General features: G+C 39.1%; 1 protein-coding gene across 7 annotated transcripts in view; it reads left to right on the forward strand.

The window, feature by feature from the left end:
* The window catches only part of pard3bb (par-3 family cell polarity regulator beta b), a 343,528-nt gene that overhangs the window by 220,463 nt on the left and 106,314 nt on the right, over positions 1-16,751 (forward strand). For all 7 annotated transcript variants that reach the window (XM_077216357.1, XM_077216355.1, XM_077216356.1 and 4 more), the window contains one exon: positions 3,399-3,624. In XM_077216357.1, coding sequence (XP_077072472.1) covers positions 3,399-3,624 — 226 coding nt within the window. The remainder of the gene's footprint in view (positions 1-3,398; positions 3,625-16,751) is intronic.

Raw genomic sequence — 16,751 nt, forward strand, 5'->3', positions numbered from 1 at the left:
TGAGCACTGGCTGGTTATGTACTTGCTAAAAAAAATATTTTGGATAATTTTTAACCTTTAAAATGCTATTTAAGATTTACATTCAGTGCAATTAAGTGCACTCCTTTTTCTTTTTAGGGTATGTCACACTTCTATAGTTTCTAATAAATATTTCCATCCTTTTCAGTTTTCTGAATACTAATCCATGCTTAATTGATTGTCCTTGTGCCCTTGTATGATAATGCTGGATCTGGTTTAAACAGCTTAGATTAGAATTTTTTGTTTGTGGTGGAGTTTGTTTATGTGACATTCACAGAGTGTCGCCATTGAATGACATGAACCATCAACTTATTACAGGGACAAATCCCCCTGGAGCAACCTAGTGTTAAGTGCCCTGCTCAAGGGCACAATGGTGATATTCTCAGCCTCAGACAGCACATCTATCGACAGCCCATGATATGTTACGATGTATATTGCATATAAAGTAGCAAGAATCGACTGAGAAATGTCAGTTCCAGTCTGATTGACTGCTACACAACTTCAGGAGTCCGAGTGCAGGTTTTGATTTGTCTACCAAGAAACAGTCATACTTACAAGGTATTGGGCTGGAATAAAGAATGCTTTTAAGGAAGAACTAATCACCAAGGTTTGCGAGGTTTATGGGATCAGGTATTTAGTTTTTTTTTTTTCAAGTAGATATTAAACCAGATATTCACAGGCAGATATAAACATTCTGATTGTGCTTTATATCGTTGTGAAATATTTGGTACTTATTATCAGGCACACAGTGGTTAAGGAAGGAAATCTTTAGGAATTTAACAATTCTGGTTCCAATTTCTCTTAACAATTCCAGTTCCTAAACGCTCCATTCAATGATTCTTTTAATAGTTTTGAGGAAGAAATATTTCAAAAAATAAATGCAATTCAATGGCAAATGATGAGATCTTTATGCATTGTTTGAACCTGAAACTTCCAGTTGCGAGCCTTGAGCCTTAACCACTACACCACCAGCCCAAAGAAAAAAATCAAGACGATGCAGTCTACTAAGAGGCCTTCTCACATGGAGAAGAAACCATATAAATATCAAAGGCCATACATCAGTGAAGATGATAAACAGAGAGGCGTTTAAGGAAGGGATTTATTTCCCTTTGAAATTGTTTCCATTATTTCACTTTGAGCTCACAGCTGTGTCATTATAGCTTTATTATGTAAGGCTTTCAGAGCATAGGTACTGCTCTCTAAGTCTTCAAGCCCTGCTCTTTTTAAGTGTTTTCATATTGAGACGTGAGCATGATGGGAAATATCTCCCCTTTTTTCTTTATCCTTTCTCACCATTTTTTTCCCCCCGGCGTTTAGCATTGTATTCAACGGATTGATATTTACAATAAGCCTTTGCGCTGGTCCGAACAAAAGAGTTTTCTGATGCATATTAGAGAAGTGGAAGCTGGAGCAGGCCTTTGAGGTTCCTCTGTGTCTCCGAATAATAGGGCGGCTGTACAGTCATTACCGAGCCGGCCGCTTCAATGCTGGTTTAAACAGCGAATCGGTGTTTGTTTGTGTAGAAATCAGGCCATAAGGAAACGAATGCTGCTGTTGGCCTTGGACTAAGCCTCGGAAGAACAGACTTCTCCTCGAAACTCGTTTGTGTAGGCGAGGCTCAGAGTTTTGCATGCTTTTTTAATTTTAATTTTGTTTATCTCTGTCTTTCGAGATTGAACCGGTTCAGAGTCATATTGAATGCAATATATTCTTTATCACCAAGTAAGAGAAGTGTATTTTTCATGACTTTCCTGTTTTCCTTTTCCACGAGTTACAGGGTCAATCCTAGCTTTCGGCATGTTAGTGCTTTATTCATTTATTTATTTATTCGGGACAGTGCACATTAATGAACAATATTACACTCCTGTAGCATAAATGCTAATTGTTATCTGTAGTCCCGATTCAAGTGCACAGTGGTTAAGGAAGCGAATCATGAAGAATTCTGGTTCTGATTAACTATTCTGGTTTCTTAACAGTTTCATTCACAAATTGTTTTAAAGAATGTTTTGAAAAAAGAAATGTAATTCAATGAAAAATGATTAATTATTTCAATAATACATGTAAAAAAAATCTTGTAAATGCTGTAAGGGTCAGTCTTTTTACTTTTACTTTGACATGTATCTCTGTATCTAATTTTTTTTAAATTCCGTCAGATCTGGGGAGTTGACCAATATGAGCACAAAGGCTCTTCCGTACACAGCTTTCAAACACGGCGATCATGGTATTGGTGCTGCTAGGTGAAATGATGTGATGGAGGAACTCATGGAGTTGTGGCAACAGTATTCCTGAGTTTATAATGTTTCCACAAGGTCTACCATTACAGAGTGAAAAAAAGATAAATGCTGGTGAACAATAGCAGAGGCGCTTCAGCAACCCAGTACTAGCATTAGCATTAAGCTAACACAACGCTTCTGTAGTGTTTACACTCTTGTTTCTGGAAGTCAATTGCTAGTTCCACCTTCTATGACATCACGCACGTCGTTAAAGACGGCAATTGATAATTGGTCGGGAAGTAACGTGTAGTCTGACATGTTTCTTGTCCATGACACGATAAAAATTTAGTAGTCAAAATCGTATAATCTGATACAGTGTCGTAACAGACAAAAACATTTGGCCTGTAAGATACAACTATTCATCAATAAATCACAGCGTACAGGGCTATCTGGACCTTCCCCTGAGCTACAAGTGGAGGGTTAGTAAGATGGCCGCTGTGAGGCTTATGAAAGACTGATGCTTTTTCCCACGTCTGCTCATCTCTCTTTTATCACACTCTCTGAGAAGGCCTGGTAAACGTACATCTGCTCCCAGCACCACCACCACCATCTGACAAACCTCAGAGCGCAGACACATAATGCAGCCGCAATTGATCGCCACACACACATACAGTGCCCCACAGTGGATAGCCAGTAACAGATGGTTATGTCAGCAGGTTCCTCAGTTATCCAAGCCTCTTTTTTTTCCACTTTTTCCAATGCTAATCTTTCTCTTCCTCTTCCTCCGCCTCTTTCTATCCAGTTATCTGCATCCCTTCTTTCTTTTTTCTCCAGATTATGATAATTTATGATGCTCCAGGGCAGATTAGCTGGAAAAATATCTATGAAGAGATCTTTTATATTTCCTCAACTCCAACTGAGATATAGGCCACACTAGGACTAGGCCATTTGAAGGTAAATACTGAGTGAATATAGAAACCTTGAATATAGAAATCTGTCAGCCAGTTGAGATTTTGCTACGCCGTTTATACCATGGTAGATATATTTGTGCAGTTTGTTAAATAAACACAAGAAGAAATGTGAAATAAATATGCATTTTTGGTTATGCTGCTCAATTGTAGTGAACTATATGTTCATATTTTATGTTTGCTTTTTTTATTAAAACAGATGAGGGGTCCGACCAGAGCTCTGGGCGGGACACTCCGGTCAGTGGCTCCTCCAGACAAGGTGCGGGAGACAATGATGAGAACAAGAAAGACAAAAAGAAGAAGACCAAAGGCAAAAAGAAAGACAAGTTGAAAAGCAAAGGAAAGGAGAAAGAGAAGAAGAAACCAGAGGAGGTCGGTGATGAGTTGGATAAGAAGACCAAGAAGAAAGGATTCGGGTTGCTGAGGTAAGACCCCAGTTCTTTGTGTTTGCATTTCCTTTTGTCTTCTTCTCCTTTTGTCCTCTTATGTCTTTGTTGTGTTGTGCCTCTCTTAAGAGTTTCCCCAAAAATGAAAATACTGTCATCATTTACTCGCCCACGTTTTTTCTTTTTTTTCAAACAAGTATGACTTACTTTCTTCCGTGGAACACAAAAGGAGATGAAGCCTTCAAGCTTCAAAAAGACAGAAAAGCACCATAAAAAATATCATGAAAATTTTGAGCACATTTGACTTCTGCAGTATATTTCAAGTCTTCATCTGAAGTTATTTAATAGTCCAAAATGTGAAGTTGTTGTTCACTGATTATCTTTCCAGTGAGCCTGTTAATTGTTGCGAATGGATTGAGTTAGTGAGTTGAACTCGAGAATCAGGTGAGCCACTTTGGAGAACGAATAATTCATTGAATTCACTGATTCATTGAAGAGATCCGATTCAAAAGAGCTGTTCATTCAAGAATCTGATGTCGCTGCTTCACTTATGACTTCTAAGGAGAGCTAGGAGAAGTGTCCTGTAAATAATGACTTTTAAAATTTTGCGGCCTTTTTTGAAGCTTAAAAACTCAAAAGAGAGACCAGTACAATACTTAAACATTCTGCAGTTCTGTGTTCTGCAGAATAAATAAAGTCATACAGGTTTGGAGCGAACATAAAGGTGAGTAAATAATTGCATATAATTTTCATTTGAAGTATTATTTTAAGCTTGAGGGTGGTTTGATTAAAAGATTCTCCCACACATGTAAAGGTCAGTATAGATGTTAATTTGACACGGTCACGTGTTGTGTGGCGGAATGTTGGCTCGAGTTGCTGTTGGGACGCTCTGCTGGCTCATGCTCGCGGTTGAAAGTGTCTCGACCCGCTTGCGTGTGTGTAACTGACTTTGACCGCTGGTAAACAGAGTAGTGATCTCCAGCTCCATATGGCACGCCGTCTCTGCGTCACAGTGCTCAATCTTCCCTGTCTGCACGCTGCACCAGTGCCAGGCCTAATTTGCATCACGGTGGGCACCTGTGCCAACCCCTGCCCATCTGCCCGTCGATCGACTGGCCGGCCAGCACTGGCTCTAGCACCAGCAAGACCAGGCGACTCCATCACAGTGGAGGACGACCCGCGTGAGTGATTCTACAAATCAGAGCATGGACGCCCCGGCAGGCTCCACCTAACGGGCAATTAGCTCTATAATTGTTTTAATTTGGATGGCTGCCGGGAAAACTGAAAAGCACACCATGCTGTTACAGCAACACGCCGGATATTCCAACAGAGAGAGAGAAATAGAAACAGCAGAGAGAGGGAAAACAGCCGGAGAACATGATTCAGCTGGTGTCTTTCTCAAGGTGAACCTCGACTTGTCAGGAGTGGGGGCTACGACGCGGCTCTCGCTTCTGTTAATCCGACTCGGTCTGACTCGGCCTGATCCCACTCTTTTTCTCTTTCCGTGTGTCTGTCGAGAGTCTGCCAGAGCACCCACTGCGGCCAGCTCTCCTCCCGCATCCATGCAATCATTCTAATGCGCACCGTTGTTCTGAGGAGATAAGCGTTTATGTGTTGGCTTGTCAGTGGTTGATGGGGTGAGGAATGTAAAGGTTATTGAAAAACCACCATAGTTTTATTTATTTATATTTGGATGGCAGCAGGGATTAGAGATGTGGGTTAAAGAGGCGTTTGGTGGCGCAGCGTGCCATGGAATTTGACACAGCCTTCGCTTAAAGCTGACGTAACCCAGAATCTTTTGCTGCAAGATTGCCCTGTCACCCTGCATGGGCCAAATATCCACGGATTAAATGGACTGAAAATGTGTTGATAGAAAAGTGGAATTCTCCATACGTTTGTGAACATTCCCGCATAGCTTTTTTACAATGCTGTCTAAAGGAACTGATGAGTCTTTGCTTAACATGACTTTCATTGTGAGGTTGTGTCTGCATAAACCTTTAACCTTTATTATTTGAATCTGTCAGATTGTCAAGGTTACCACAAACACTCAAGGTTACCACAAACACTCTTAATGCTAAACTCTCCCTCTCTCTCTCTCTCTCTCTCTCTCTCTCTCTCTCTCTCTCTCTCTCTCTCTCTCTCTCTCTCTCTCTCTCTCTCTCTCTCTCTTTGTGCGTGTGTGTGCAACTCTGACAGTCAGCAGTTAATAATGTTTGTTTGGGAAGTTGAATCGGAAAGCACCTTGTGGTAGAGAACACTGTCTCATGTAGTCTCATATAAACATTACCCTGAATCAGTTATGAATGAATCACTTTCCAAAGAGAATAATCTCTACCAAATCTCTTTTTTGTGTAATTTTAGTTGGCTCAATTATAGGCTGCATAACTCATTTTCCCGTTGTACCTTAAAGGGATAGTTCAACCAAAGATGAAAATTACCCCATAATTTAGGAAAAAGAAAGAAGAAAGTCATATACACTTAGGATGGCTTAAGGGTGAGTTAATTATGGGATAGTTTTCATTTTTGGGTGAACTATTCCTTTAAGTGACCTGCTCTTAATGAATGGCAAAGGCTGACGCAACAAACAAACTTAACACATTTTTTATTCCATTTTTATTCCCCTTATATTTTTCCTTATATTTTTTACATGCAACCAGGGACTAAATCAGCTAGAGCATTAAGTAGATCGATGAACAATTATTGACTGCTCTTTTCAATTAGCATTATGTGTATTTGTGATGTCTGACCTCAAAGGTTAAGAGCAGGTGAAGTGCACCCCTTGAGAACCATGACCTCTAGCCCCACCAACTGTAGATCAGAGAGTGTTTCCAAGAAGAAACAGTCTTCATTTACAGTTTTTAAAGGGTAATTTTGGGTAATTCACTTCTCATCATCATTTGCTCATCCTTATGTTGTTGCGAACATGTATGCTGTTAATTTACATGTTCCAAAAAGAACTGAAGACAGTTTGGAATTAATTAATTATTATGCAATTGCCATTTTTGGGTGAATTATTCATTTAATTCAGCAGATGCTGAGATAGGTATTTCAGTCTGTGTTTACCAGATTTGTACAATTAAATGTCAGCCATCTTGTTGTCTAGTGTGCCAATGAGGCTATAGACACTGACTATTCAATATTCGGGTTATGGTCGGGTTAAGGTCACTATTCGGATTTCTGAAACATTAGGAATAACCTGTTTACATGCGTGAGCAGAGAGAGTTACTCCTGTATACATGGAATTGCAATATCCCGATGTAAACGGTGACGCACGGTTAGCGTCTGGACGTACGGACAACATTAAGACGCAATATGCGTCATTTCCGATTCTTCTTCCTGTATCCAAAGACGACAACAACAACAGCAGCAGCACCCGGATAATGAATAATTCGGGGCAGAAAGCGATCGCCTTTGTTTGCGCTTTGGTGCTGGTACTGACCTCGCTCCAAAAGTATGCTGTGCTGCGTCTCGCCATGTTTACTTCCGGTATACTGCACGCAGGTTTTTGTATGCGCCGAGAAGTTCCTCTACTCAAAAGACTAAGAATCTTTGCGAATAGAACATGCGCAGAACACAAATCACTATGGGGATATGCCGATGAGCGTTTACATGACCAAAAATTCGGGTTAGAAAAGGGGTACCCCAGGGATCATATCCGGGTTTTTAAAATCCGGGATATGAGCATATTCGGGTTTTTGCCGGTGTTTACATGGCCATGCGCGACCGGGTTATTGCTAATATTCCGGTTTTGAGCGGGTAATTGGCTGTATGTAACGTAGTCACTGTTTGGGTTCTCTAATACTAAATATGAATGTCTTATTTGAGGTCAGAACCCCTATAGACATTGTCGCTGTGTAGTTGAAATGTTTATTTTCTGCCTTAGTTTCTTCTTTTGTTTTCTTTGTGTTTTATATGTGCCTGTTAAATATTTTGCTGGCCAGTGTGGATGGTATTTTGTTCTCTGCCTGGCTCAGATACAATATTATTGGCCACTACTTAGTGCCCAGTGGGAGTCACTGGCTAGTGTCCATTCTGCAGATTGTGGCCATGATGATCTGGTGGTATCTGTGTCGGTGGGTCAGAGCAGTGCTGCAAATCTGGGACATTAAAGCCAGGATAGTGCCCTGTAGCTCGGTAATAAATATGACAAAAGAGGAAAATCAACGTTTCATGTCACACTGTATCTCAGTCCTTAGCGTTCAAAGGCCCATGCTGAAGTAGAGTTCATCAAAAATAGCCTTTCCACAAGCTCAGTTATATACTAATGTAAAGAAGGTGTTATACACGCAAATACAAAACACCATTATGCAACACACCTGACACTAATAATGCAATAAACATTAACATAAGATGCAACATAAAACCCTAAAGTACTGATAACAAATTCTAACAAGAAACAAACAAACAAAATACCATCACATTTAAAGTTGTCAAAAAGCTTTTTTTGAACTATAAATTGTAAGATGACGATTGTTAACCTGTTGTTTACTCCCAAGATCTGTACCAGTATCTTACTAATAAAATCACATAAAATGTCAAAATATATAGTTTTCAATATTGTGGTAAGGAATTAACAGATTTTGTTTGTTGTTTATTTTTAGCGTTTTACTTAAAATAAAAATCGTTTTCTGTGTGAGTATTTGTAGCATTATACTAGTGCTACAGTATACTTTACTGATATTAATTATTTCACCAAATGCTGAAAAGTACAGTATTGATAAAAAATTCAAATCATTGATTTTACCCAGTGCTTGTGTCTTCTATGTATATTTATCCTCACTGTATCACAATTTTAGCTTAGCAACACGCTAACATCAGATTCCATTTGGAATCAGTGAGTTGAGCTCCCTTTGTGTTTCCCACCTTTGTGTGTACAGTCCATTGTTTAGTGTTAGCATGTTTAAATGCATTTGTTTGTGTGTTAACTGTGTTAAATTAGTAGTATAGTGTGTTTGTGTGCTAAACTGATTATTTAGCACCACAAGAGAACTGTATAGCTTGTGTGGGTGCATATGTGACAAAGATGGAGTATCTCTATGGGAGAGTAAGGTATAGCCTCAGGTGGAGGATGGGACCCATTAGGATGTTTTACATCATGCAGACAGATGGAGGCCCGTGTGGACTGCCAAATGTCTCTCATTTTGCTGCTGTGACACACAAACACAGACTCTTAACAACACACACACACATTACACTGACTAACACACTCAATTCTTTGAGACCTACAGTTGCAAATGTCACAGCACACACAGTGCTTACTGTGCTTTGCACCTCATAGCCACAAATATCAGCATTTTTCAGTGTCTTTCAACCCGAATCATCCAATCTGAATTGGAAGTGTCTTTGTTTTTTACTTTTCTTTACTTCTCTTTACTTTTACTCATTTTGCAGTAATGCCTATTTTATCTTTCCTGAAGTCTGATCTGAGCCATTTCTTTTCAGACACTTTAAACGTCTCTCAGTGAAACTTCATATAGCGTTAAACACTTCCAGACTTTACTTTTATCTCATCAACCCTGCTACTTTTTATCAGAAATGAAATATTACATAATTAACCTTAATGTGAAGCAATTCAGCAAAATTGCTGTTCCTCAAAGGCTCTCGGCTCGCATGTAAAACTGTGACCGAGCATATGACTGTCTCCCATTAGAGGCGAGGGAGGAATGCAGCTTGCAGCTTTACCTTTTAAGGCAAAAGATTAACAGGGTGTCTTTTCGAACAGCCATGTTCGAAAAACAGTTTTGAGGGCAGTGCTGTACCATTTTGGGAAATAAAAAATGAAACCAGACTAAGATGGTTAGCTGGTTTCCAAGTCTGTCTAAACCAGCTTTTTTAACGGAAACCCATGAGATACTGATGGAGTGGAGAGGTGGAATGAGAGAGAATGAAAGAGAAAGTTCCTGTGTGTGTGTGTGTGTGTAATGATTGTGCTTTTCTCCCAGCGGATGTTTATGTAGAGGAGAGAGAGAGAGTGAGAACAAGTGTTCACTACTCATGCTACTGCCATTAACAGAGACTGCAGCAGGCCTGCTCCCTCCGTTCTGTCACCAGCTGTCCACCTTTCTTTCTCACTCTTCTGCCTCTCTCCTTTCATTTTTCCTCACATCTCTTGGCCATTTTGCCTTTTAGCAAATTCCACCACAGCTGCCGTGATAGCGGATATTTTCTTTGTGAATAATTTTTGGTAACACTATTAATATGACTTAAAAATAGTATTTCAGCAAAAGTTATTAATTTACTGTTTGAGACTGATTTGTCAATCTGATTTATTAAAACCCACTGGTTCATATACACTGTAAAAAATAAGTTGCTTCCTTAAATTTAGTACAATCAACGTGAATGTTTTAATCATTTCAACTTAAATTACATGACTTGAGTTGTTGAATCTTGCACAACTTGTAAAAAAAAATATAAAACTGCTTAACTTATTTTGATGAGTTAAAGCAATGTAAAAACAGATGTCATAACTTATTGATAATATTTTTTTTTCATTTGCAGGGAAAACACTTTTCTAGATTGATTCGTTAATCTATTCATCTGATTCATTAAAACCCACAGGTTTATAAGAATTTTTCATTTCTGAAAAAAAGTTTTGAGACTGGTACATAAATCTAGTCAACTGATTTATTAAAACACATGAGTTTATAATATGATTAATTTTGCAAAGTTGGCATCACTATTGTGTGCAGCATGAATGACTCAGTTAAATTTGATAACAGATATATGCAAAAGTGTTGAGTTGAACTTTTAATTTGATACTGTGTCTTGGAAATGCAACACTCTTTGCACAAGATGATGAGAAGTCAAGTGCATGTTAACATTGACCAATAAAAACACTGTAATGACGTTTAAATAAACCATTAAAAGGTAGTTGTTCAGTTTGGTTCTGAACACTACTGCATAGAATTTCGGTAAATCCAGTTATCACTACCCGAGTAGTTAATTTGATTGTAGACCAATGCGGTTGTCACTCCTGTAAATTACCAAACTGTGTTTGTTCAGAAAAGGATTGAACACCAGAAGGTGAAGTGAAAACAAAATGTAGCTGATGTATGCCTGTGTATGTTAAAAGTAGTGCAGGAAGAACATTTAAATTATTTATCTATTAGTTAATTTAATTACACTAACAATTAATTCAAATAAAGATTTCCTACCTCTATTTTAAATTGCCACGTTATTTATTTATTTATTTATTGTTTGTCACATTTGTGAGCATTTTAGTCATATTCTGGAGTAATGTTGAGTCATAGTCATATTTTACGTTTGCCTTTCAAAGGCACCGTTCCACCAGGATAATGCTCAGTTAGGTTGACTTGTACATGCTGGCGGCATCTTCTACTCATCTGTTGTCAAATTCATATTTAGCTCGACTGAGATTGATTTATTGTGTGTATGTGCATGTTTGTACAACTGTGATTATTTATATGTGAATATGCCTGTGTATATGTGACCGTGTGTGTGTGTGTGTGTGTGTGTGTGTGTGTGTGTGTGTGTGTGTGTGTGTGTGTGTGTGTGTGTGTGTGTGTGCACTGGTGTGTGACCTTTAGTGAGTGTGCTAATGGCCTCTAAAAGCTTCTTAAACAAGTGTCAGAGTCACAGATGGTGCAACTTACCTCATCCCTCCCTCACAGTCCTGCTGACGGAGTGACAGCCCCCCTTGTCCCTCATCTCTCTCTCTCAATTAACACATTTCCTAATGTCTTTCCTGCTGTATGTTTGTATGTTAGATCAAGTCAACAACAAAGTCTGATACTCATCAGCAAAAACCTGACACCTAAATGTCATTACATTATATAACAAAATATAAAAACAGCTGGCTTTTTTTTTTTAAATAAATGATTTTTTTTCCCAAGCATAACATTTCACAAAAAGTATCGTGACACATTTTGTTTGTCAAACATTAGATGATGTTCATAGTTAATTTGGTTACACTTACACCTGGTTTCAGATGCCACTTTGATATTTTTTTAACAATGCAATGACATTTTTAAGCATCACTTAAGTGTCCAAATATCTCTTGGGACCACTTTAAATGGTCTTTCTTTATCAGATGATAGGGCGTCTAGAATTTAGATGAAGGACCGGCCTCCCTCTCTTAAAATCCCTACTAGGAGTATAAAACCATGCTCATGTAAGTCATCAGTGGCGACAGCTGCCCACGCCGGCGCCCACCTCACCTTTACGAGCGCTGTGATCTGGAGATAGGTTTATTTCTATGAAAGGGTATGGTCGTCTCAGTCTTCAGTTCACCATGGTAACAGTATCACCGAGAGGTTCATGCGTGCGGTTCGAGTGGAGGAATACAGTAACTAACAGGCTGCCGCTGTTCTCTTCTCCATCTACATATGAATCACTAAAAGGCCTCTTTAATGGAAGTTCAATCATCTCCCCTATGATTCCCAAGATGCAATGTCCTGATTAAGATGATTGGATGAATGGAAAATGGCATGAATATGTGATTGGGTCTGTGTGTCCCACTGCTGAATAGGTCTTTTCTTTTTATTCTTTTTTTTTCCCCATCTGTAGCACCTACAGTATGTGCTAAGCCTCTTGTTCCGACTTATCCTTTTTTTCCAGTATGGGCCTGTTTCTGCCTTTGATTACATTAAAGAGTGAAGATGTGGCAGGCTTGCATAGACCAGTCTCTCAAAGGTAACAATCAGCAGAAGAATAAGGCAGATTAAGTGGAAATGAATAGGAAGAGCTACAGTAATAGAAGCTGCAAGAACATTGCTTTTATTCTTTCTGGAAATCGTTTAATAATCATATGCATCATGTGCCGAGGGTCGTATAGAATGTACTGTGTGTCTTATGCTTACAGGCTGCTGATGAGATTCTCCATCACACAAATGTAGTTCTGAAAATGTCTACCCCATTTTGTCATCTCTTTTTTTTTTCATGTCTATCACTCACTGTAATCTCAGGCTAATTTGCACCTTTCCAAGTGAGAAATTCTCTGAAGTCCGTCTTCTCAACTCATATTCCTCATTTTAAACAGGAAGTTGAAAGCTCTTTGAGGTTGAATATTCCCAAAATGTTCCTCGAGTAATCAGAAACATGCCAAGCACCTGTCATGTCCTGTTATGTTATGTGTATATGAGGTCAGTTGTCTTTGTCACGTAGCTCTGAGAGTCTGTACTTGAAGCCTGGATGGTGCCAGTCTAACCCAGACTTGTCTAGCACCACAAACGTCTGAAGTATTTCCATTATTTGTACTGTATAAACAAAAATAATTTTTACTCTACTGAGCACATGACCTCACAGTATCCTGATGGCCAAGAATACAGTAATGCGAATGAGAGCTGAATCCATATAGAACAAGTACCTGAGCTCCAATTGAAACTCATTTTCGATTATTAAAGTGGTTAATCACGGAAAATGCTGTGCATTTTAATTTAGAACAAGCATTAATCTGTTTTTTATTAAACAAACCCTAATTGTTCATGTTCAAAGGACAGGCAGGCAGAAGCTTTATGGTTGCAGATAGTTTTGCATCTGCAGGGGTCAATGGTTCTTTAGGGACTGATGATTAGTTGGTCTCGATTGTAAATTTGTTAGGTTTAGCTGTGACACTATAACTATTCAACAAGACATAATGAAAGAGCCATTAGATCCGTGGAGGTCAGGTACCTCATATGGTTTCGCCTAATAGGGTTCTTAAATCAAAAAGTTTGAGAGCAACAAGGTCTTGCCAAACCTTCAGAATCTATTAGCCTAATTTTATTTCATCATATTGTTGTGCTTCATTTCTGTAATGCATTTTTGGTGGTTTATGAAGCAGATCACCATTTAGACAATATAGAGACGGTTTTAGAAATTTCACAAATCCCAAATGTAGCGAACCCACTTTTAGTGTGTATCGTTGCCTTTTTTGGGCTGTACTTCCAGTCTCTGTGGACTCTCAAGCTTTCTTTGCTCAGTTTAATGGCTGTGGAAAGTGGGGTGATTATAGCGGAGGATGACGGTGTAATTTGTGCCATTATGGTGCTCTGTGGATACTACTAATGATGTACAGCGCGAGTGCTAATGAACATGGCAGATTAGTGTTGCGCCGCTTGTATGATTAGACCTCACAGGTTTTACCTCCACCTTCTGTCTGGATTCAGGTTATGACATTTCCCAAATTCAGAGTCCATGGAGGACTTCTGGAACATTATGAAGCATTATGGCCAATCCATGGCATTTTCACCATCACTGAATTTTTTGTTGTTGGTTTTTGTACCATGTTGTAGCAATGTTCTCACTAGTAAAGCTTTCTTAAGTCTCAGACACAGTCAGATTAATTAAATCTAAATTTGGAAAGTTTACAGAAATAATTACTTCAGTTGATATATGCCAATCAATGTAACTGTTTTTGATGGTCCTCCAACAGACTTTCTACTGACTAAAAGTAACTTTGCCAGTTCATGTCAACTTATTCTACTTACACAAACCCTAACCTAACAGTCTACCATAGTCTACTAATACTCTAATGAGAGTTAGTTGACATGTAGTTGCAAAGTTACTTATAGTTAGTAGAAAGTGGGCTATCAAAATAAAGTGTAACCCAGTCAATTGGTAAGGATTAATACAATCCACAGGAAATGGAAACAATCATATTAATATTTATAGATAGGGATGCACTGACATACCGATAAGCCGGTAATTATTTTAGTTATATCCAATAACTTGCCAATATTACAATTATGTATTATTTTGTCTAAATAAACTTAACACATTAAAAACAAAACACAAAAAACTGCAATCTTTTAGGTTTTGTAGCATTATAATGTACAGTATGAAAAGTTATCTTTTTTTTTGCTAAAGATTACTTTTAACAGTGTAATTAAATTATTATTATAATTTAGTGAGTGTTAGATGACTTCAAAGGTAATATAAATGTAAAATTATGGGAAATGTACATGAACAATTAAATATCCTATTTAGGCCAATACTGATAAATAATACATTCATAATTAGCTAATAGGATATGTTATAATCCCTACTTAAAGACTGCCACAAATTGATCCATGCTTGTTCCAGACCTTTGTGTCTTTCTTAAGGACCTTTTTTTTTTTTTTTTAGTTTATGTCATTAATAATGCACAACAGACTTGAGGGATGTGTCGGAGCTCAGAATTTGGTTTGAGGAAAATGTATTTAGGTGGAGCCTTAACAGCCTGATAAGAAATATATCAATTTTCTTCACCTCAATCTTGTCTGTGTTCTAGAAGTACACTGAAGAACAGTTTGAAAAGAGCGAGGCTGCTAGTCACTGGAGAAAGTATCCTCAGTCTCAAATGAAGAACGCTGGGAGAAGTTCTTCCGAAGTTCTGAAGATTTGTGGTGACCAAGAGCAGAAGCCAGAGATCTTAGCAGGGGGGAGCCGTTCTGCTCGCCAGTCTGTTCCATTGTTCATCCAGCCCTGCTTCCTTCTGCTTCCTGCTGCCCCCTGTACGGATCCAGACAAGTGTTTCCGCCACCTCCCTTCTGTCCTCCCTCTGTCTCTCTTCCATACCATGAGCAGATTGTCTCCTATCAACTCTACAGTTCAAATCTGATGGCCAGAGCCTAACAGCAGTGCCTTGTTAATGTGCGCTAACATTGCCAGCCTCTGATATCCAATTTAATGTGCAGTTGTCCTCCACAACGTTCAGGAGAGACACCATAGAGTCTCTGTACATAATTAGCAGGATTCTTGGTTGACGAGGTGCGATGAAGCGACGTTGACGTGGTGAAAGCCGATAATGTATTCATGCGATATGGATGGTGTTATTGCAGTGGGAGGTTTGGCGTCAAAAGGACAGGCAGTCATGGCGAAGACAGCTGGTGCAGATGTATCGGGGATGTTACCACATGCCCGCGTTCACACCTCAGAGAAACGAACCGGCCTTTGGGGTTTTGGCCAACAATCCTTGACTCCCACGGCTCCTGTAATTCAACCCGTCAGTAGCCTCAGACCTTAGGTCGTCTATAATCTCTTGCTGGAGTTGCATATGCATGTCCTTAGTTACCTCCGTCATCTATAGCGCTCAAGCACCTGTCAGAAGACAAAACAGGTCTGAGAGCCATTACGGGTTAGACAAAGCCAAAATTGGTCAAGTCTACTAAAAGGTGAATAGATGAAAGGGGCAGTTATGTTCCATTGGAGGAAAAGGCACCCGACGCAATTACACCCTGAATGGCCATCATCAGGCAAAGAGGTATTGATTGGCTTTCTCCACCATTATTCTCCCCAGATGCTCAAAGCAAATCTCACCCTAGATCTCTCGCGCAAAAAAAGGTTAAGCACTTCTTTTGCAAAGGAGGATGGAAAAAAAATAATAACTGGGAGGATAGAGTGAAAGAAAGGGAATGAGAAAGGTGGTAAGCATATAGACCTTCAACTTCCATGTGTTTCTAATCACGTCAAGAGAAGTGTTCCCTGCGATCAATCTTCGGGAAGAGTGATCTCTCACACTTCCTCCTGTTGAAGAGGAGAGTTTAGAAAGCTGTGGATCAGATCTGGCTTTGAGGGTCCTCTGCACCATGTCTGGCGTTATTTAAGACTGACGGCCCCAGCCTTTGATCTGGCCAGATGAGGGTGCTCTTTCTTGTCCCGCCTCTGATCAACACAGGAAATTAACATTAATAATTCTGTTTCATCCCCTGGAAGGATACGGGACAATAAAGCAGCCCATACCTTTGTGCCTGACCGACGGAAAGAATGCTGAGTGGAAGAATGCTCTTAAAAATACATGTTATAGTCGGAGCTGTGGCTTAGAGGTGCTCCAGATACAGTGGACCTTATGAAACAATTCTTACAAATTCTTACATAAAATCTTGCACAATTTTAAATCGATGATTTTTCTAAGAATTGTTTTTAAATGATTTACACACATTCGCTCTCCCTGTGTTTTTTTAGGCCGATTGAACTGTGGTGCTCAATTGAGAAATGTGTGTTTGAATCTGGCTTGTGTTGTGTCTACATCCGATTGCCTGGCCTGCTTCCATATGTTTCCTGTCATCTCTCCTTTAGCTAAAACAAATATCCAATAAATTAAAGTAACAATTTAATGGAAGTCACAACGAAACTTTTCCACCACATTGTGACATACTGTACATACGAGAAAAACATGGGCCTATCCGTCGTTTGGTGTTTGAATGGATGCAGATTTGAAAGTGAGTTATATATTTTCAGGTAAAAAA

The sequence above is a fragment of the Siphateles boraxobius genome, unplaced genomic scaffold (assembly GCF_051911475.1).
Source record: "Siphateles boraxobius isolate OS27281-9 unplaced genomic scaffold, OSU_SipBor_1 7, whole genome shotgun sequence".
Classification (NCBI taxonomy): domain Eukaryota; kingdom Metazoa; phylum Chordata; class Actinopteri; order Cypriniformes; family Leuciscidae; genus Siphateles; species Siphateles boraxobius.